The 22,557-nt window shown below is 42.9% G+C and overlaps 2 protein-coding genes across 2 annotated transcripts; both read right to left on the reverse strand.

Moving 5' to 3' along the window:
* Positions 1-5,607: 5,607 nt before the first annotated feature.
* Positions 5,608-6,520, reverse strand: LOC122611797 (C-type lectin domain family 4 member G-like). Its single transcript, XM_043785111.1, has one exon. The coding sequence runs from the start codon at positions 6,518-6,520 to the stop codon at positions 5,738-5,740; it is 783 nt and encodes a 260-aa protein (XP_043641046.1). The 3' UTR covers positions 5,608-5,737.
* A 1,142-nt stretch (positions 6,521-7,662) lies between these two features.
* Positions 7,663-8,499, reverse strand: LOC122611799 (accessory gland protein Acp29AB-like). Its single transcript, XM_043785113.1, has one exon. The coding sequence runs from the start codon at positions 8,497-8,499 to the stop codon at positions 7,663-7,665; it is 837 nt and encodes a 278-aa protein (XP_043641048.1).
* Between the last annotated feature and the right edge of the window lie 14,058 nt (positions 8,500-22,557).

The following is a 22,557-nucleotide window of genomic DNA, read 5'->3' on the forward strand; positions in this document are numbered from 1 at the left end:
AGGCAGTCGTGCGCAATTAGGCCACGCAAGTCACATTTTGACTCAAATGACATAATTAGAGGCCGTAAAGGATTCCGCCTACCAACTTCAAACGAAGCCATGAGAAATCCCCCGAAGAAGGATTAAAAAAAGGGTACGGAAATGAGGGTGTTAGGGAATAGGCCCAGAATGACTTAATTAGCCAAATAACATTATAAGTGTCTCGAAGAAGAAGGGAGAAGAACCTATTAAAACAAGATTTGTGCTTATTTTATTACATTCCGCTTTCCTTGAGAAAATTAGCTATGTGATTCTAGATTCATAATGCTCCTTGATCTTTGACATATACCAAACAATCTGTTGTCCATTATGCATTTATTTTCAATGCCTCCAAAAAGTGGAAACATGAAAATATCCCGCCTTTAACCTCTTTCTTGGGATTATTGAAAATGTTTTCTCTTATTGCTGTCATGTCTCCTTGGCCATTTTACCAGCCACCCTGTTGTTATCCTTATTTTCTGATGGGGCAAAGTTTAATGTTTCACTTGGAAAAGGATTCGCGCTGCCTGCGGGGAAACTTTGCTCGCAAGTCGTTAAAAGCAAATGGATATCGCCCCAAAGGGGCATGGAAATAAAAATCTCTGTTTCGAGAGTTAAGTATGCAAACTAAGGGCTTCCATCCCCATTTGCCCCATAATCCCAAGTTAACTTCTACGATTTCAAGGCGATCAAATCTCATTCCGAATGCAATCGTTGCACCAATTTAGCACATCAAAGAAAAACAAACAGCCACGCCTCTTCCAAGCACGCCCACCCAGGCAAATGAAGTGCAAAAACGGTCAAAAATATTTGCACAACAAAGTAGCAAGGGAAAAACCAACTGAGAGAGTGAATAATATTTTCACAGTCGGAAATGTTCGCTGGGCGATAAGAAGGAAACCCCAGAAAAAGTCGGGGTAAATTCCGGGCAAATATTTATGAAATATTTTCGCAGAGTTGGCAAATCAAATCAAATTGCTGACAGCACCATTGACAAAAATGCTCGGATTTATGTGTGGAAAATGGAGGGCGAACTTTTCCAGTTGTTTACTTGTCAAAGGATCGCAGAGGAATGCGGCAGATGTTTACCTTGTTTTGCTTATCTAATAGAGTGCAATCCTGGGAGCAGACAATGCAATTTTCCGACGTATTTATGTCCTTCGATAAGCTCTGGCGAGCTTGTGTGGAAAACTGCAGGGAAAACCATCCACCTTGGAAAACTCTCTGAAAGTGACTTACAAAGGAGCGAAGTGTTGGGAGAGCGGGGAAATTAGCTTTTCTGGAGTGAAATAAATTGCAAATTTCAGGCGGAAATTGAAAATTTATTGGCAAACGAGAAGAAGTTTGGTTTATTTACTCCTACTTCTTACATTTTTCTGATGAATCCCTTGGTGACTCAGAAAAGAGAGCGGCGATTGATGATCCCTGCTGTCGGGATACAAAGTGACAACATTTTGCGTCGCAATCGGAGGAGGAAACTTTTCCTATTTTTCCTTTCCTCTGGGAGGCATTAAAAATTAGTTTTCCCCTTGCCCATTTTTCATGCTTTCTTTGGAGCCCGACAAAGTATGCAACACATGCAGCTGAAGCTTCCGCAGAAAGTTTTCTTTTCCCATTCCCTTTTTCCTTTGCTTCCCTCATAATAAGTTGCGCTTAGCATTTTCTGTTTTTCCTTTCCGCAAAGTGCATTTTTCACCTTTTATCATTATTTCTTGGCTCATTTTCCGAGCTTTTTCCCCACCGAAGTTTCCCGACTCCCTTCGAGGGGATGATGATTGCTTTGGTCTATGCAAAGTGTCTCAATTTGGGTTCATGTATCCATTAGATGCTCCCTATTCCCGTGTATTCCTCAGATGCGCATAAAGTATTTTGCAGATAATAAAAATTGGCAAACGGCGCAGAATTTATGCGCTGTGAAAACTCGTAAATTTTCAATGTGCCCGTGATAAAAATCAGCTTTGAAAAGGAAGCGATACAATAGGGAATCCTTCTGCGAGAGAAGTTTAGGCTGTTGTTCTTTTGAAAAGTTGTACAATTTTATTACCTTTCGGCTGAAAAGAAAAAAAGGTCTTGTAGGTGGTCAATAAATATATTATAAACATTTTTCATAAACTATTGGGTGCTGTGATAAAAAAAATGATATGAAAATTCAAAGCACCAAACGTAAGTTCTTTTTCATATTTTACATCTGAGCGTTTGTACTAAAAGTCCCTGGAGCCATTTTCCTTCGCAAACTTTCTTTAATTTCCGGAGCAATAAATTTCGCAGAATTTTCGATCCAATTCTTGGGGAATTGCTAAAGATAAACAGAAATCGAAGCTCCCCTGCCACTCTCCCGAATAATTTAAACACAATTAAAAGGCGACAGGAAAGGGGACCAAAGGGAGACAAAGTCAGCTAGAGCATAAAATCAACTTCAAGGAACATCTTCAACAAAGATAAATAAATTAAAGGAAAATAAAATGGGGAGGGTGGGAAATGGGAGGCGATGAAATCGATGGGAAGGTCATTCCGGGTCAGCGATAAAAATTCCAGCGAACTTTCCGCAAAGCGGAGGGGAATCGGAATTAATTGCGAGAAATTTAATTTTACGACGGGAATTTCATGGTTCTCCCCGCAGGATCTTTAAAGGAATAAAGTTCGCGAAATGGGAACGCAATGAAACCGAAAATGAATTGTTGATGATTCTTATCGAGCCTCGAAATAAACTGCAATGAAGAAGTAGAGTTTCCATTTTCCCCTTGTTGCCTCTATAGAAATTAACAATGAAAATGTTTGGATGTTTAACTGCGCCGTAAATTATTTGGGAGTTTGTTTTTGGTGAAAGCAGAGTTCTGATCTTGTGGCGCCTACTTGTTTCCTACATTGTTTCAGAAATGGATTGCAGAGGGGAGAGGGGTGCGGAGGTCAGAGGGCGTTGCATGTGTGCTCTGAAAATATTTGAACAATTAACCTCTGCTTTTGTTGTCCCTTGCGGAAGTGTGCGGTTTTTCACCATGGACACGGTTTTCAGTTGCAAGTGCCACCTATAAAATGAACAACAAAGGGAAATTAATAATGACACGGCATTTTTAAAGCAGCCAGGAAATAATCTATTATGTTTTTAGTTAATAGAATGAACACAAAGTAATTATATTACAAAAAATTTCATTTAATAGGTGGTAGCACAATAACATAACTTATCTGTGGAGTAGTGAACAACATCTTCATAAACTCTTGCGGATGATTTTCCAACTGGCATTTTCATCTCCATTTTCCATGCTCCGTTTGGCCTTTTTCTCGCAGCTTCCTTTCAGGAGTCGTAATGTCCCTATCCACTAGCCCTTAGTGTGTGAGTGTGTGTGTCATGTGTCGGAGGATGTGTCTCAGTGTGAGTGTGTGCTGACTGACATCAAGTTCATAAAAATATCTGCCATAATTGCAGCTAAGTCAGCAAATGTTGACTGCTGGCTCCTCTATTCCCCTCTCTTTCCATCTGTACTCTAGCCTCTCTTTCTCTTCCCAGTTGTGGTCCTTTTCTTGCTTTCAAGCTCTTGTCTAGCCGCATTTTCCTTTCTGTTGCGTTTCCCGTCGGCTAAATACGAAATGAAAGGATTCAGGAAGGCACAGGATGTAAGTTGGGGGATATGCGATATAAGAAAGGAGCAGGCAGAGATCCTGAAAGGGAGCACTTAGTTTTATGCTGCACATTCAGATTTCCAATGTGGCGGGAATGAAAATGGGGCTGTGGAAAAGTAACGCAATGGAGAATCCTTTCACATGGGAAAGACTTTCATGAGGAATTTATGAACTGGAAGTTGCCCCATGAATCGATCTCTTTGGCAGCTTCTTAGTCAGTTTCTATCCCTCACATTTCTTATAATCCACGATTTGTGTTTCCGATTCGCCCTACTTTCAATTAGGTGCTATTCAGTTGCTCTGAAAATGCAAATCCGAATGGGAGGCAATAAAAGTCACTCACCAGTTGTAAACAACACAAATGCAAGCAGCAAGTGTCCTCAGTCCTTCGTGGCTTCCCCCACTTGCAAGCCGTTTCATCGACCAAATTTTCTCCTTTCTTCTTTAAAGAAGAGTTGACAAGGGAAAACATGAACTTTTCCCTCTTCATGTTCCAATTTTTTCTATTTTTCTGGGGGTTTTTATCAAGCGTCATCAATATGGGCGGAGCGAGAATTGTGGGAGTGGCTGATTGCAGTTTCTACTCAGGAAGAGAAAACTCAGAGGGAAAGGATTTAAATATCTCCCCTGCCGCATTTCCCATCCTTTACTTTGTTGCATTTCCTTTCCGACAAGCGAAACTTTCTTTGTTTTTGCAACAAATTGCGGCAGTTTTCCATGTTCTTTCCATTTGCTTTGCTTGCTTTTCTGGCCTTTTCCCCATTTTCCCTCGCCTCATTTGGCAGAGCTCGAAGTGCTTTTTCTGGGCAGAGTTTTTCACTATTCTGAATTCCTCTTTAGAAATATCATATTCTCAATTGACAGCTTATTTTAAAACCATTGGAGCGCAACAATTGAGTGTTCTAAATTGCATAGTTAGCTTTGTTTTAATTTTCCAGAGATTTGCATTTAATTTTCTTTCACATTTCCATTCCTCATTAACCATCATTTCGTTTGTCACAAAGTGCACAGCTCGTAACCATTTTTCAGACCTGTCATAATAATAACTGCAACTGATTTTTCTTTATTCGTTATTTTCCGGCCAAAGGAAAATGCATTCGTATATTCAATTAAAGTGCGCAATTATTCAGTGAACAAATGAAAATGGAATTGCACGGAGTCCTTTGCACTTCCCATTTTCCATTTCCGCTACCATTTGCAACCACTCCCACTTCCTGCTTTTCGTTGTCCGTTATCTGAGCATCCGCTTTGGCTTAGTTCCTTTCCTTTCCCCTCTCCACACATCCTTAACGAGAGTGTTTATCATTAGCTCACATGACTTGCCATCCCGAACTCGCAGCTCAGCTCCTTTCTGAGTTCCCCTCATTTGCGTAGTCATACAAAACTAATGAGGACCTCTTCACACATTAGCAACTGAAAGCTGGGCCCAAATATGGAATTTCATCTTCGCAGTCGAAGTATTAAAACAACCAGGCAACTGACTTCATTTCATTGTGTTAATCATTTGACTGCATGTACGAATATAAACAAAAGAGAACGCTATAGTCTATAAACGAATAAAAATTCCAATTGAGTGGGCGATCAGGTAAAAGAGGACTTCCAGGTAACAGTTGCCTATAATCCCACCATTATAGCTTAGGCTATATATATACAAAAATAAAACAAACGAAATGAAATAAATGGGATTTTTTACTTCTCTACTTGTCTATATTCTGCGGTTTACATTTTACATATTTTCGAATTTTACATATTTTCGAGTCGAATCCACCTCGTTAGCTTGCAGAATACAAGAGGTCCTCTCCTCCTGGCGCCTGGCAATGTGATCCAGAATGGGGCTCAGTACTTCAGCATATTCTGTATATCCGCAAACAACGAACACTGAACTCTTTCCCCTGCGCACTTAAGTACTACCCGCCAAAATGAGTACGAGGTGGTCTAATTTGAATATTGCTTTAAATGCCATGCATTTGGTTAATTCTGTGTTAATCAATTCAACCCAATAATAGTGTGTTTATGCGAACACTGTTCTTACTCTCTGCAGACACATTCGCATAGCATTTGGTACATAATTATGTGTATTTACGTATTATCTTTATCTTTCTTAAACCGTGTCCAACTGGCAAATGAAGCCATAGGCATTCTTGCATTCTCCATCATACATGAGTGAATTGAAAAGGGCAACGCAATTCTGCTTGCCACCTTTGTTGTCGGGTTCTCCTGAATCCCACTTCATAAACGATCCTTTATTTCCGGTGGCCGTCACGAATTCGTCCTTACTATTTCGATGGTAACCCAGCCAGAATATGGTATCTTTCTCGACGATTCTTGTGACGGCTTCAAAATCGTCTTCGTTTCCTAAGGCTGCTAGGGTACCGCCCTTTTTGAGACAGGTTTCCTCGGCATCAGTCCAGGATTTACCTTTTTCTTCTATGAAAAAGTATCTGGATCCAATCTTCTGGAACCCAGGCGGCACTGTAACTGGCCTGCTCTGCAAGGTGGATTCAAGTCTGCTCGCGGTAAGATTCGCCGCAAGGACATTCAACAGCTCCTTCTGCTCAGCCCGAAATTCCGCTATCATCTTCACCATTTCCTCTTGGCTCCGATTCACGAGCTCCATCTGCTCAGTCCGAGAATCCGCTATCAGCTTCACCACGAGCTCCTTCTGCTCAGCCCGAGAATCCGCTATGATCTTAACTATTGCCTCCTCTTGCTTGGATTTGGCGTACTGATCACACAGTGGATGCACTGCTCCCAGGCAGAAGGCGCCACATTGCTGCGGCGCATCGCTCAGGACACAAACGGACTCGTTGGTGGAGTGGGACACTCCGAAGAGGAGGCAGAATGCAACGACGAGGCACAAAAAACAGGTACGCAGCCCACACATGTTACGAAAAACTCAACTGACACATTTTTGGCGAATTTCGGGCTTATTTATACGGAGCTCAACGAATTATGTACATATATTAAAGAAATGCAATTGCTTAGTCATGTAAATGCAGACAATTAATTGAACAGAGCACTGGAATATATTTCTAATTTGTAAATTATTCAATATAAAGCAAGTGAGAACGCTGTAGTTGGGTTTCCCGACTATCAGATACCCGTTACTGAGGTGGTGGAAGTGCGAACCAGAAATTCGGAGTTGTGGGCGTGGCAATGGGGTCATCAAATTTGCGCTGCATGCTTAATCTGAACATTGTAGCTTTTATAGGTCCTAATCTCGACGTTCATATGGACGGACAGACAGACGGACGGACGGACAGACGGACATAGCCAGCTCAACTGCGCTATTGATCCTGATCAACAATATATATACTTTAAATGGTCGGAAACGCTTCCTGGTGCTTGTTACATACTTTTCAACGAATCTAGAATCGGAACAATCCTGAAGAGGGTGGACGAAAACACTCGCTACTGTGGAGCCATATATATACAAATTTGAAACAAACGAAATGAAATAAACGTGCCCTTTTACTTTTTACTTGTCTATATTCCGCAGATTACATTTTACATATTTTCGAATTTTACATATTTTCGAGTCGAATCCACCTCGAACTTGGGCGCAACTATTTTCCTATCAAACTTGGACTAACTACGAACTATCCGCAACAGCACCGCCTGCTGACCTTCCAGTCTGCCCAGCCTCGACCCAATGTCCTTGGGAGAGTCCTCCTACCTCGCCTCCCTTTCGTTAGCTTGCAGAATACAAGAGGTCCACTCCTCCTGGCGCCTGGCAATGTGATCCAGCATGGGGCTCAGTACTTCAGCATAATCTGTATACTCGCAAACAACGAACACTGATCGCTTTCCCCTGTGCGGTTAAGTACTACCCGCCAAAATGAGTACGAGGTGGTCTAATTTGAATATTGCTTTAAATGCCATGAATTTGGTTAATTCTGTGTTAATCAATTCAACCCAATAATAGTGTGCTTGCACGAAAACTGTTCTTACTCTCTGCGGACACATTCGCAGAGCACTTGGCACATAAGTATGTATAGATATTTACGTATTAAAGATAATTAATTATTAAACCGTGTCCAACTGGCAAATGAAGCCATCTTTAATATCGCATTTCCTAGCATACATGCTTAAATTGTATAGGCCAACGCAGTTCTGCTCGCCAAAGTTTTCGGGTTCTCCTGAATGCCACTTCATAAACGATCCTTTATTTCCGGTGGTCGTCACGAATTCGTCCTTACTATTTCGATGGTAACCCAGCCAGAAGGAGGAATATATACTGACGATTCTTGTGACGGCTTCAAACTCGTCTTCGTTTCCGAAGGTTGCTAGCTGACCGCCCTTTTCGCGACAGGTTTCCTCGGCATCAGTCCTGCTTTTCTCCTCATTATATTCTACGAAAAAGTATCTGGATCCAATCTTCTGGAACCCAGGCGGCACTGTAACTGGCCTGCTCTGCAAGGTGGATTCAAGTCTGCTCGCGGTAAGATTCGCCGCAAGGACATTCAACAGCTCCTTCTGCTCAGCCCGAAATTCCGCTATCATCTTCACCATTTCCTCTTGGCTCCGATTCACGAGCTCCTTCTGCTCAGCCTGAGAATCCGCTATCAGTTTCACCATTGTCTCCTTCTGCTTAGTCCGAGAATCCGCTGTCAGCTTCACCATGTCATTCACGAGCTCCTTCTGCTCAGCCCGAGAATCCGCTATGATCTTAACTATTGCCTCCTCTTGCTTGGATTTGGCGTACTGATCACACAGTGGATGCACTGCTCCCAGGCAGAAGGCGCCACATTGCTGCGGCGCATCGCTCAGGACACAAACGGACTCGTTGGTGGCGTGGGACACTCCGAAGAGGAGGCAGAATGCAAAGACGAGGCACAAAAAAAAGGTACGCAGCCCACACATGTTACGAAAAACTCAACTGACACATTTTTGGCGAATTTCGGGCTTATTTATACGGAGCTCAACGAATTATGTACATACATTCGCCGCGAAAGGTTAAAGAAATTCAATTGATTAGTTATGTAAATCAAGGCAATCACAAGAGCACTAGAATGTATATTTAATGGAATCAACATCTAAACTAATCTAAAGTTGTTTATGCGCGGATTTTTTTGGCTTCATCGCTGGCCTGCTCTGCAAGGTGGATTAAAGTCTGCTCGCGGTGGCATCTAGATCCGCCGCAAGGACATTCAACAGATTCCGAACATCCTGATAGTATTGATTCAACTTCACTATTTCCTCCTTTTGCTTGGATTTGGCGTACTGATCACACAGTGGATGCAATTCTGCCAGGCAGAGCTGAACGAATTATGTGCATAAATTAAGGAAAATCAATTGATCAAGAATATATATACTTTATATGGTCGGATACGCTTCCTTCTGCCTGTTACATACTTTTCAACGAATCTTGTATACCCTTTTACTCTACGAGTAACGGGTATAAATACCTTTCGTGTGATCGGATTCCCAAAAGTGTAGAGAAATTCTAGCTGAACAAGGGGAAACCAGGAAAATGTACTAATTTCCGTTTTTATAACCATTAACAAGTGGTTCTTATTCAATGGCTTTCAATTACCATTCAGCCAAAAGTCATAATTAACTGCAACAGTTGGTTCTGACCACGATACCCTTTCACCCTGGGTAAATCGAAACTTCATTACGTCAGTTCGGATCGATTCGGAATATCCTTTCTGATTTCCCGCACGGATGACATCTCACTTTACATGTCCTTGCTCTTCCCCTTTTAAATTTCCTTCAGTTCTGGTGACGTGTTTTCCTTGTTTTCCTTGTTTTCCGTTTATTTTGTTTTCCCTTTTAATTGAATGAAGCGAAGATTTTAACGAATTTATCGATGGCAGGCTGCCATCTCCCGGAATCCCCCGCCCCTTTCAGTGAAGAGGGCATGGTCGGTTGCCTTGTAACATATTTTATGCATGCCTCAATGGGCGTTCACTGAGCAATGTGGGAATGAATCGGGTGGAGTGGCAGATGTCTCTATCGCGCATCCCTGTACTCCATAGCACACAGTTGCGGGAAGTGGTTCACTGGAGAATCGGAGAATTGGAGAAAGGGCAAAGGGAAAGGAGGAAGTACGGATGTGCATATGCTTTCCCTCTTCCCAGTTCCTATTGTTCGAGTTGTTTCCCTACTCGCAGGATATTAACCACCTGGAACATAACCAGCAAGTGCAGTACACCGTCTTGAGGGACTCCCTGCATCTTCATCCATCCATAAATCATGCAACACCTTCGACCCATTTCCAGTGTTCAACTGTCGCACAATCGACAGTGGAGGAGGGAGAACAGAGGACGTGACCCGGGTGGTTGCAACTTGACTTTCCCCCTCTCCCTGCCGACTAACCTCTCCCCCGACAACTGAGATATTCGTGTTCTCCGCAGCATTAGCATCTCAAACAAGGCGAAACATTCAAATTGATGTGACCCCAAGATGAGGAGGTGGGCAGGTGCTCATCTCCATTTAGGCGAGGAGAAGAACCTCAACTAGGATGCATTGGGGTCAGGAGAGGGCGCTCTGAGATGGGAAAATCTTTATTTGCCTGGCGGAACGGCGGCTTAAGGTGGCTGGTATAACAGGAGAATTTTTCACTTTATGCGAGTGTTTCCATTTGCATTTGTGGGCCAAAGGAAATGCCGAAATGGAAAACAAAGTCAAGAAATATATTAGAGAAGGGAATAGGTGGGCGAGGGATTTCCCAACGGTTCTCATTTGAAAAAGAAGGGAAAAGAAAAGCACTTCTGCTTCCCATCGCGGTTTTCATTCGAGTGTCTTCATGTGTAAGTTCAAGGTCAGAAAGCAACCTTGACCGTTTGAAAAGTGCAGAAGAACATTCCTCTAAGCCATGTCCAAACTTGGGAACTCGTCTGGGAGAATTCTCATTAGGAATTCTGAAAGCGGGTCTAAAAGCATTTCCCCAGTCGGTTGAAAAAGACAAGTTGGACAGACTGCTGTGGTCGACGCTGCGTATGAGTAATGGAAAGATAAACTGGGCAAAACCATTAAATTTTTTAAAATTAAATATACAAACTTAAAGTGAATAAGGAAAAAGTTATTCAATCTGTTTGAATTGTAACTCAATCCAATGTGGATACCTTCTAATTCACCTGTCTAGATGAAAGAACTTCGGCAATTCAGTTTACCTGCCTCGGATTTCATTCCCATTTGGTGCCTTTCATCAGATCCCGGAAAATGCCAGAAAACACTTGGAAAATGCTTTGACTGCTGCCTCATCGGAACTCTGGCGAGTAGCATGGAAAAATGCTCTTCAATCAGTTGAACCCAGCTGCACCACCACACTCCTCTGCGCTTTTACCTAAGCGCCTTCCTTTGTCCTACTTTGAGTCCAAAATGCGGGCAATAATGAAAGTGCTGACATTGTCAGCCGAACCGAGGCCCCGAATTGCAGCTGCACCGTGTTTTCCCACCCGTTTATCCCTATTTGAACCCCATCTCTCCTCCCATGGAAACCGCAACTCGTTGCTGAAGGACGAAGCCAGGGGCAGGAGCAGTGGAACGGACGCCAGCATCCAAGCTGATGTCCTGCGTGAGCGGAATTTAAAAAGGTTGCCAGAAACAGAAACAGGCGGCATCATCTATCACAAAAAGGGGTCCGATAATCAGGCGTTAGGGGGAGGGAAACGAAGGACGAAGGACGACGGGGTGCATCCACTGCACTTTGACCTGCATCCGCTCATTTATTTTTGGCTTTGTCCGCAGAATTTCGTGCATTTTCCCTTACCGCACACCAAAACAAATAAATTTGTGGGTCCTCGATTGAAGTGGGCGTGGCATGTCAGTTGACTGGATGGAAATGCGCAGCCATCGCAAATTGCCAGTGAAAACTTTGTGTCAAGGCCTTTAAACCAATTAAGTGCTTGTCGCCTGGGCCAAGTTCGTAATTGGTTTAAAGTGTGTGAAGTGTGAGAGGGTGGCATATGGTTACCCCGTTTCAAGTTAAAGGTCTGTGGTTTTTGGAACGGAATCCCCGAAAAGTGTCACCAACAAACAGAGGAACAGATGGTGAAATACACAACCAGAAAGCAATTGACCCAGAAATCCATCTGCCACCCTTCCTTGACTCCTTGCACCGCCTTCAACCTCAAATCGAAGCCAAAACAGAGCAAGAAATCAATACAAGGGAGAGCCAAAGGACGAAGGATGCCACACATGTTGCCAGACATTGTCAACATGATGCCAGAAACATCCGCCCTTCGCTCGGTTTATCTCACAGATAAATCTCGAGAGAAGCTTTCGCTCTCTCCTGCGATTCCATCCTCTCTGCTGCCATAATTTCGAGACCAACCTCCTTTCGAGGAAACCAGTTTGGGGGAGGTCAGTAGTCCTTAGGCCTTAGTCTGCGGAGAGTCCTTTGTCCGTGGTCGAAATTCGTATTATTCATGTCAACGACTCGCACATTTGAGGTGGCAGGAAAAGTCGGGGGAATTGGGGAGATTATCCTTGCAGAACCCAAATTTAAATTTATCCGACTGGATGTGGGCATACTTCTTACGCTTTCTTTGGCTTAGAATAGCGACAAAGGAAAGTCTCAATTTAAATATCAATTAGAAGTGTTTATCGGGAAATAATATAGGGATGAGAATGGGAGAACATAATCCTGCCATCGATCAATGTTTAATTTGGAAGATGCTCGAATAACATCCTGATTCATTGATGCATATCCTTCTCCCGAAGAATGAGATTCCCTTAAAGTCTGGTGAAGATGGAAGATTGAGGAGTTCTGTCTGAGCTTGGGGCGAACTTTTAATTGATTTGTGTGGCAGGAAAACTTTTCTCTCACTCTGTTTCTCAGTCTGTTTCTCCAATAACATTGATCAATGCTTTTTTGTAAAAAGAAGTACATCAATAAACAGATGAGCAGAAGGAAACACAGCGGTATTTTCGAATCTATTTCTCTATGAAATTCGCTTGGCAAACAAAGGAAAAGCCACGAGGAAAAGTACACAACAAACAAACCTTTGTGGTTTAGGAATCCATGAATCCGCAGGGCAAACGAAATATTCGATTGAAATATCTGAGCAACCAAAGGGGATCAAGGAATTCAGGATTAGTTTGTCTAACAACATTTCGATTTATTGGCAAACTTTGCGGAGCCAAAAAATCTCATTCTGATTTTTAGTTCCCACTACATTTGTTTGCTTGGGCTCAAACTTTGCTAACTTTTTAATTGTTTCTCGGGCCGCAGTGATGTAAATTAATGTGGTAATTGTATTTCATATTTTTGCTCATCCTTTACAAAAAGTTTCGTCCTTGGGCTTGCCACTAAAATTAGCAACTTTTGTTAAACTGTTGTTCAAAGTTTTTCAGCCTTCACTCAGTTATATGTAAATAAATATTTTTCCTGGCTGAATAATCAAAAAAAACAAAAAACGTTATTCCTGGAAATAAAAATGTTTTCCTTTTTTTAAGAAATTTGCGAAAAGTGAAAAAAACTTGAAAAAGGTTTATTTTTAGCTTTATGAACAAAATTATATTTTTAGCTATCAGCGTAAATTTCTTTGAAATTGAAAGCTTTTCTTTCATTCTCCTCTAAGCAGCTTAGATCCGAGTTCACTTTTCTTTTGATTCTGGGTCACTTGTGATGATTTCAATCGCTTTTCCTCATTTCCAGACAAGACAAAGAAAAGACTTTGGGACAAGACGAAAACTCAGTTCAGCTGGGAGAAAATAAAGAAAAGTTCGCGATAAGGGAAACAATGTCTGCATTCAAATCCTCCGCCTCACTTCATTTCATTTTCACTTTTTAAATGGGCTTTTCCTCGTTTCGATTTGAGGTCGTGTCACAGTTTTTCCTGGCAGCAGATTTGTGGAAATTTCAAAATAAAGAACCCACCACTTCTGTTTAATTATGAAATGCAAGCAGAGTGAATGAGTGAAATTCGAGGGGTTAGCACAAGCTGCCATTGTTTGCACTGGCGAGACTTTCCCTTCCCTTTTCCCAACTTACAGTTGGCCACAACTCTGGCGAGGAAAACTTCCGTGGGTCCTGCACGGATTTTCCTTTTGCTTTGCTTTGACATATTGAAGCATCAGAGGCGGCGGGAAAAGTGTGGAAAGGGGGCGCGGCAGCTGTCAATCCCTTGACTTTGAGTCTCCCGTTTTCCGAGGGAAGCGGACCCACTTAAGACCAGTCAGTGGAGCACCCATCGTAATTGCTTTTGTATGCCGAGCTGGGCAGAAAGAGAGGGGTGTACTTGTGGGAAAGAGACAGTGGTTGTGTTAACTGTGGAAGGGAGACGGGGAGTTCTCCTCGTTTCCCTTGACTTATTTTCAGCCAGCGAATAATTTCAAAGCACCAAAAAAGCCACAGAAAAGGAAGCAAAAATTTCCGCTAAGAGGAAAGTAACACACATTAAAACACACACACATATTACCAACAAAAAAGGAAAGCGACGGACAGAGGGAGATAGAAAGAGAGGGGGATGCCACAGAAAAAGTTGTATTAAATTATAAGGCGTGGTGAAATAAATTTGAAGGAATGAAAATTAAAATAATGCGAACCACATTTACCACAATCCGGAAGTGTGTACATTACACTGGGAAAAAATAGCATAAAAAGTAATTGGAAAAGGCTAAAAATGGGATCTTGCATTCTGCATCTGCAATAAAGCGTCCTTGGTTAGGATAAGGTATATAATACGTATATTCAAATGAACTCATTCTGTTTTCACAGTGCATAAAGTTGTAATGTGGCAGGTATTCAAAGCATGCTGCTCACTTCACCAGAAATTGTTTCCATTTACACGATACTTGAGCATCCAGAGAAGCCCTCTCTTTCACTCCCCACTCTCTATCTCTCTCCATTTCCCGTAGGGTAATTTCTCATCTCTCTGAATGTGAATGCCAGCGGAGAATCTTGAATGTCTCTGGGAGCCAACTTTGCTCATCAGTCCGCGTAATTTCGCGGTGCAAGTTTAATGTTGTCAGTGGTCCAGGAATTATGTGGCTCACTTCCTCGCTTCCACTTCCGCTGGATCTCCTCCCATAACTTTGGAATCTCCAATATGGCAGAGGAACTGCCTCCGGCCAAGACCATCTGCTCAGGTGGAGTGGGAGCTGGAACTTAGGGCAGAAGTTACCAAAGTCGGGCTTCTTTTGAGACACAAATTAGTTTTTCCATCGGTTTCACATTTTCGGCATTCCAGTTCCAGTTGACTGTAGTTAGGACAAAAGTTTTCCAATGAACCTAAATGTGGAGTATTGGAATGAGGAAGGGCCAGGTGTCGACCACATCTTTTGACAACGGATGTGGCTGTTTTATGGACAGTTAGGTTTCAGACCTAAGAAGAACCTCTAATGTCCGAAACTCATTTCCAAAATTGGCATTTCCATGTCGGTCGGCCTTTAATTCACATGGCTTCTTGGTGGTATTTGCATTCGAATGTTTCTATATCGCATATTAATTTCATGTTTACTCGTCTTTCGAATACCCCCTCCCCCCTCCGATGACCCACTTTTGCTTGGCCAAGATTTTCCTTCACCTCCCACTCGACTTTTCCCCGTAAGTATTGCAAATTATGTTGGCCAAAAGCCAGCAAACTGGATTTGGAATTCAGAAACGAATTAAATTGGCAAGCTCGATGCTGCCTCTTCCTTTCGCCCTTTTCCGAAGGACATTTTCAGCATTTTTGCCTCTTTTAATTTTGTTGAAATGTCGCGTGCATCTCAATTCCCCCTCTGTTCTCCGTTCCCTCAGGGAAGAATCGCCGTAATAAAGTCGCCTCAGTCTGGGGAAAGGCCTTTCTCTTCAACTGGCAGGCGGTGGGAGGCCTAAGGGGGCGTGGTCCTGGCATTTCTCATCTCCCATGCTAAGTTCGTAGTGCGCCGTGGTCTTGGTTTCGCTTCTTTTATCGCTCTTTCCATTTTTTGGCTCAAAATGGTTTACGGCTACGTGAGGAGAGAATTTGGAAAAGCCAACATGTGTGTCCCCGTCTCTTTCCCTCTGGCATCGCTATCTCTTTCTCACTCTTGGCATATTGACAGTGGGATTGGAAACTACGCATGCAAAATGCGAAAGCGACACAAAATATTCACTTGGCGAATCGACTTGAGAACATTTTCCTTCTTTTCCTCTCATCCTGCTCACGATTTTTCCGCTTGTGTTTGCTGACATTTTCCCGGGTCCTTTGTTTTCCCAGCGAAGGTTGGGGGAAATCGGGGGGATGGAAATCTATGGCATTGGGTCACGTGCGAATTCATCGATGGGGATGATGATGATTGAGGGGATGATGGAGATGATGGGTATACTTGGAATCCCTAAGAATTCCTTGATTGAGATGCCAAATACCAAGGACAATTATTCAACACATAAGTAGGAATTCAGCAGAACATCTGACCTCTACATTAAATTAGTATTTACTGATTAAACTAAACATTTGTACTTTTTAATAAACTGAAAGGCCTGGTGTCAAAATGCTCTTCGTTTTCATTTGTGCTCACTGCACAACGAGACGGAAATTAAAACTGTCATTTCTATTTTCGTAGTTGCCAGTTTCAATTGCCACTGCCTAATGCCACGCCCCGTCCGCATCACCGCCCACATTGTTTGTCCGTATAATTTGTTGATTAAATAGCTCAGTCGCGGATTGCGGGGTTATATATCATCAGGGAAAAGCGGGGGATTCGGTGGTCCAGTGGTTGCTGCACCAGTTCTAAATTATTTACCGATGGCCACAAATGAAATGCTCCTATTCCAGTTCCCCCCCATTTCCCTCTTCAACACTATCATTTTTGACAGTGTTCCGTTTTTCCAGTAATTGTTTTCCCAACTGGCAATATAACGTTTGCATCTCTTCGTTTCCTCGCACTGCAGAATCAATATAATATTGCAGTTCTTTCCAAAATGGCCACTCATCTCTTCTTGCTTGTAAACAAATTACAGCCAGCCATAAATAACAACTCACTTTATTAGTTGGAAGTCTGTAGTTTTTCCAATTTATTTAATGTACACCATGTGAGTTCTGACCTCTTTCTCCAAGTAGTAAATGGCAGTTCTGACCATGAATAATTCCATTTACTTTTAGGCGAATTCCAGGCATTTGGACACCTATCTTCCAGACTCTCCTTCCTTGGCATTTAACTCTCGTCTGCTTCCATTTCATTTAACTTTGGTCCTTCCAATTACAAATTCATAGACCCAAAGTTGATTGCTCCACAGTCAGAGTTTTCCCACCTGTACACCAGTGCACCTGTCCTGCCGTTTTGGCTGCCCATGAATAATTCGAGGTTGTCCGCTGACAAATTGTGTGGCTCGTTAAATTGCGACCACAAAATTCGCAGCGAATTATGCAAATTTCAATGAAACAATGATTCTCAAGTCTCGCGAATATCTCATAGTATCCATGAAACTTACTTCGGTTCCATATTTGTTGAATGATGAGGCAGGCGGGGAAGGACATTAATTCGTTTGAATGGTATCCCTGGCTTCCTGTTATCCTGGGCCCTTATCCACTTGGCCCACATAAATAATTTTTAATGATGTGAAAATGTGTTCGCAGGCACTTTCCTATAATTAATGTATACTTCCTGCCAAGGAACCGCAGGCAGAACAGGAAGATGAAAAGCTCGAAGGCAGACCGCAAAGAAAATTAAAGTCGAAAAGCCGGTGAAAGGCGAGAGCGACATGTGTTTGAACCTTTTCCGGAAATCAAAACCACTCCAGAGGACTCTGCTTCATTCTCCACATTTCAAATCTCATTTTGCCACCTGTTTTTATTTTCCGATTCCTTGACACCAATTCAATCGGAGTTTTCTCTGCAATACTTCCTGCCTTCACCTAACATCCCAACCTCCAACTTTCTTTGCGCTTCTTAAATTTCTTTGACATTTTCCCATTTTCTTCTGCTTTTGCTCTTATTTAGAAACAATTTCCGCTGCATTTTCTGCAAAGAAAGCTACTAAGTAGGAGGTGATTGTGAGGGGGTAATAAAGCCAAGGGATTGGAAAACTCCTAAGAATAATATGCATTCATTTGTAGCCAGAACTCGGGAGAAAATGGTGAGAAGTTTCTTTGTCCGCGAAGCGTTTTTAATGCAATTGAAATGACAATTTCCACGGACCTTGAACTTCAGTTGAACCCTGCACTGTCCTGCCATAAATTACCAACTCTCTGGAGCGCAATTATTTCCCAGCACGAACTCAAAGAGGATCCAAGTTGGCCCATCCAGATCCAGATCCACATCCTTATCCTCTTCCCATTAAGAATCCCCCAAAGAGGACGAGACCGCAATGCAGTCCGTGTCCGAGTTCCGTTTTTATGGCAGCTGGAGGAGCGGGAAAAGCGGGTGGAAAACATGGAAGGATGCGGGACTGGGAAAATGGGAGGGAAAAGCGGAGGTGACGGCACCTGCACATAGGTAAATTTGTCCAGCAGCGAACTAAATTCCAAACGGAAGTGACACTCTAATTGAGAGCAACGAGCCAGCTGGGAGGTGTTTTTGGGTGGTGAAAGGGGCTTCCAGAGGGAGAAAGTGCTGCAGGGAGTGGAGGATTGGAGGAGGATATGTCCACTTGATGCGGGCACTGGGAGTAGCACTAAAAAAAGTAAACTCGTTAATTGCTAAGTGCAAAACCATAAAACGGCTGTGGGGGTAAAATGGATAGGGGTTCTGAAAAGTGGAAAATAAAAGAGGATAGGAAAACTGTTTGGTTTCTGGTTAAAAAACTCGATGGGCAATAAATTGAAAATTATATAGAAACCGAGATTCATCACATCATGTCACCAATGGGTTTCCCTCTGATTTGCATATCAGTGAGCTTCAAATCAGTAAGTTCCTAGGAAATGTCATCCATCTTCTCCGACGTCGAAGGATGTTCAATGTCAAGCTCACCTTCGCAGGATTCTAGTTCGACATTTCTGTCCCAGCATTTTCCTGGCCTGTCATCGGATGTACCCGAATTTTTCGCAGATTCTAGAACAAGGTGGAAATGCGTTGCATATTTATGAATAATTCAGCAGGGAAGCTCTTCCCTCGCTTTTCCTATTTGTTTTCCACAAATTGTCAGAATGTTGGCGGGACGACATTGGCACCACGTGTAAACCACCCTTCCCTTCCTTCCACGTGCCACAAAGTTTGTCCAAAATTGGCCATTGGAATTTATTCATGTGGATGTGGCTGGAGGAAAAAAGGAAAGTAGGAAAGGAACAGGGAATAAAGTATCATCATGCAAATCACTCACTTTCACCTCCCACTTTCCGATCTTTCCACGCCACCTTAAAGCTTTCCCAGTGGTCAGCTCGCAGCTGGAAAAACTCGCCCGGCGACAGCTGAACAAATGACTTCCATTTCATAATTATCGTGGGAGGTTCCAAGGTCCTCGGGGAAATTGAAAATGAGAGCGGGCCTTTCGCGCAGCTCAGCTGTGACATTTTTATTAAATTTCCGCCACTTTTCCCCTCTCAGCGGGATGTGGGTTGTGGAAGCTTTAATTAAAGAAATAATCAAGGCGAGTTGGTCCTAGTAATATATCAAAATCTCCTTCTGCTCCGATTGAACTTTGGGGTGTGACGAGTGTGGAAGGGCGGGGTGGGGAATTAATTAATGAGTGGGCAAAGTAGCCAAAAGGTTTCTAAAATATAATATTTTGAGAGGTTCAGCTAAAGAAGAATGAAGGCAGGAAAAGTACTTTCTTTAATATCAGTTAAACTAAACAAGTTGTAAATATGTTTAATACATGACATCCCTTTCCCATTCATACCTCATCTCACAATGGAATTTTTCCCGACTTTATGATTTTCTTTGGAAGGTTTATGACTCATCTTGTGATTTCACTGCGGTTCCGTGTTTATTTTCATTTTATGGCAAGTCTGGTTTCAAGGCTGCCAGAATCAGGATATTCCGTAAGATATCAAAGAGAATAAGGAAAGGTCGCCTTGGGCCAAATAATTTTACTCAATTTTTAAAGAGTTCATCAGCTGAGTGCAATCAGCTCGGAAGAGTTTCTTGTTTCCGAGCAAAATAAGCCAAACAAAACCAAAAGAAACAGAGAGAAAGGCGAGAACAGCAAGAGAAGAGGAAATTAATTAACAATCTAGGCTATGAAAATGCAATGAAAATGGTTGAAAGGCACATTGCAAACGCGTTTTTAGTTGCAACAGAAGAAATAAAACAGAAATGACCCATAATAAACAGCCAAAAGCAATTAAAAAACACTTTATTGGCAAGTGAAATACTTAATATCCTTCTCAAGTGCAAGGAATCGAGGACAGAAACGTCGCAAAAGGATAACACAAGCTCCCACTGCTTAATTTATGATTTTTTAATAGCAACCACTAACTCGAGGGCGGTTCAAACGGGGCGTGGCAGCTGTCGTTGTCCGTTCTTGACGCAATTACGGAATCAGGGAAATTTAATTGCTGCTGCAGTGGAGCGACGAGAAGGTCCTTCTACTTGGAGGATGAGAATGGCAGGACGAGTGGTGGACGGGTGGTGGCTTCCATCGTCTGCGGCTGTTTACCAGTTGATTATCGTCCTTGTCGGCTGTCTCCACTGTCTCCGCTGTTTGCTGCTCCTGTTTGTGACGTGGATAGTTCGTGGTTGTCTTGGTGGATCCTGCGGATGGAAAACCGGCCATTGTTTGTCAGTTTCCCCTGTACACACGCCTTGGTTTATTCTTCACTGGAGCAGCAAGATCTGCAGGATACTCTTCTCTGTTGAAAACTTCAATGCACGCACCTGGTAAATATTCAATATTAGCAAAGTAATTTAATCAAATTCGAATAACGCTTTTTCCCCGAAATTCTAGTAATACCTACATAAATCTCGCACCTTTCGCCCCTCATCTGAATGCAATCTGAATGCAACGCAAGCCCGCATGACATTTCATATATGGCATCCTCGCTGGAGACCTTTATCCTTTTTCCCATGCCATGTTTGCTAATTTGGTCAGAACGGTGCAGCTGACCAGATGAGATCCCCGAGCTCTACGCTTTTCCCATTTACCCCCTGCTAATTCCCATAGCCGTGATTTGCCAACACTTTAAATATGGCACAGAGCGTGGAAACAGGAATCAGGAGACCGGCAGGGATACCAGCTCCCCGAAAATTCCAAAGCCCACTTCCCCTTTATTCCTCGTGTGGATGGGGGCCGAATTAGTGGAGGGCAGTGAAGGATTAAGGACTCACCAGCGGTGGGGATTAAAGTGTGGGAAAGTAGCACTCACACTCGCATTCATAACAGTTTTAATATTTGCATTTTGGCAGTGAGTGCTGGAATGTTCAAACCCGTATATAAGTCCATATCGAAGTGAGTGTCGATAAATTATTCATATGCGGAAGTGCAGCAGAAAGCCCATTGCACTGCCCTTCATTAACAATACCAGCAACATCTAGCCACGCCCCCATTTCGTGCAGTAGGCGCAATATCCTTCCGTTTTCGAGGTTTGCCAATTGGACCGGAAGTGAAATTCCGGGGGGAAAGGCGAAGGATATTCGAGAGACGAAAATTGCGGTTGAGCAGCGATTAAAGCGCCTCACTTGCATTGAGTGTTAATTCCACTCTCATAATGGGGATAATTATTTTGAGTGTGGGGTCAATTAAGGAGATATGTCTGCAGATTGATTTACCACCCCTCGACCTCTCTTAGTATTTGCCTTGGCCTACAATGAGCATGTTCTGCAAACTTTATTGCTCCTCGAACGGTTTCCATACCATTTCCCTTTGCCATTTGCGCTCGAGGATCTCAATCCGCCAAGCAGGTCAAGTGAAACGCTCTACAAACTTTTCTTTCTCCCAGAACCTTCCGTTTTCCCACTTTTCTTTTCCACACACAACACATCAAACAGGGAACACACAATGGAGCTCTAAGAGGGAGAAAGTGGACCTGGCGACCTGATTTCTGGGCTGCTCCCACTTGGACACGTTCTCATGCAGATGTATGTCTAGGATCTCCAAGGATTTATGCCACGCCTACTGCGCCTCCGTTTCAGGCTAACCACCACTGCCAAATTCATGCAGAAATTGCCAGCATTGTTTCCATGCAATTTTTGATAAATGCTGCCAATTAAGTGGAAGCCTGACAGGAAACGGATTTCCCAGGAAACAGGAAAAGCGGAAGAGGGGAGGAGTGGGCTCACATATCGATTCCATTCGGATTCGTACTCGGATTCGGACTGCGGATGATGTTGGTGTTGGTCTGCCATGGGGATTTGGCCTTAAATGCTCCTCATTTATTTTAACACCCGGCAAGAGTCGAAGGCCCAAAGCTCAAATGTAATTCTAGCTCACTGCGAGAAAAACCACTGTGTGAATTAAATTTAATGCAACCTTTTTCTCCTCCAAAGTAACTGATTTTTCTCTCGGTGCACTGAAGGTGTTCTGCTGGATATTTTTCTACTTTGAGCCACCGCCTGGGGCGTAAATATCTGATTAGGCTCCAGCCCACAAAAACAGCTCCCCATATTCCATTGAAATATTTCTTTTCTAGGGAACCGAACAAAGGGCACAAAGAAAATGGTGAAAATAATCTTGGGCAACATCTGGAGGAAAAGCGAGGGAAAACAGGAGTCGAATGCTCCCTTTGCGATTGAGGACAAGGTTAAGCATTCGGCAGTAAAATGGCAACTTATTGTTTGGAATTGCCCGGAAAAAAAAGGGAAGGTGGAAGACGCTTGAGGTTTCCTCTGGGAAATTCATTTTGGAGTGGGACAACTGCTGTTTTCAGGAAATATTGAAAATGTTTGACCAATCACATGGGTCTTTCTGGCTATAACCTGGACAATTAGTTGCCCAATTGATAACTGTGGCTTGCTGCGGGGTCTGTCTGCTTTGCCTTATCCTTTGGTTGTCCGCTTTCAAAGAGGATCCACTGACCTCGTCCTGTTTGCAACATCCTTATGAACTGCTGTGGCTGCTGTGGTCATCCTGACACTCCCCGTCAGTCGTGCTCACTGTAGTTGTAGTTGCCTGTCTCTTGTCCTTTTTATC

The sequence above is a fragment of the Drosophila teissieri genome, chromosome 2L (assembly GCF_016746235.2).
Source record: "Drosophila teissieri strain GT53w chromosome 2L, Prin_Dtei_1.1, whole genome shotgun sequence".
In the NCBI taxonomy this organism is placed as follows: Eukaryota; Metazoa; Arthropoda; class Insecta; order Diptera; family Drosophilidae; genus Drosophila; species Drosophila teissieri.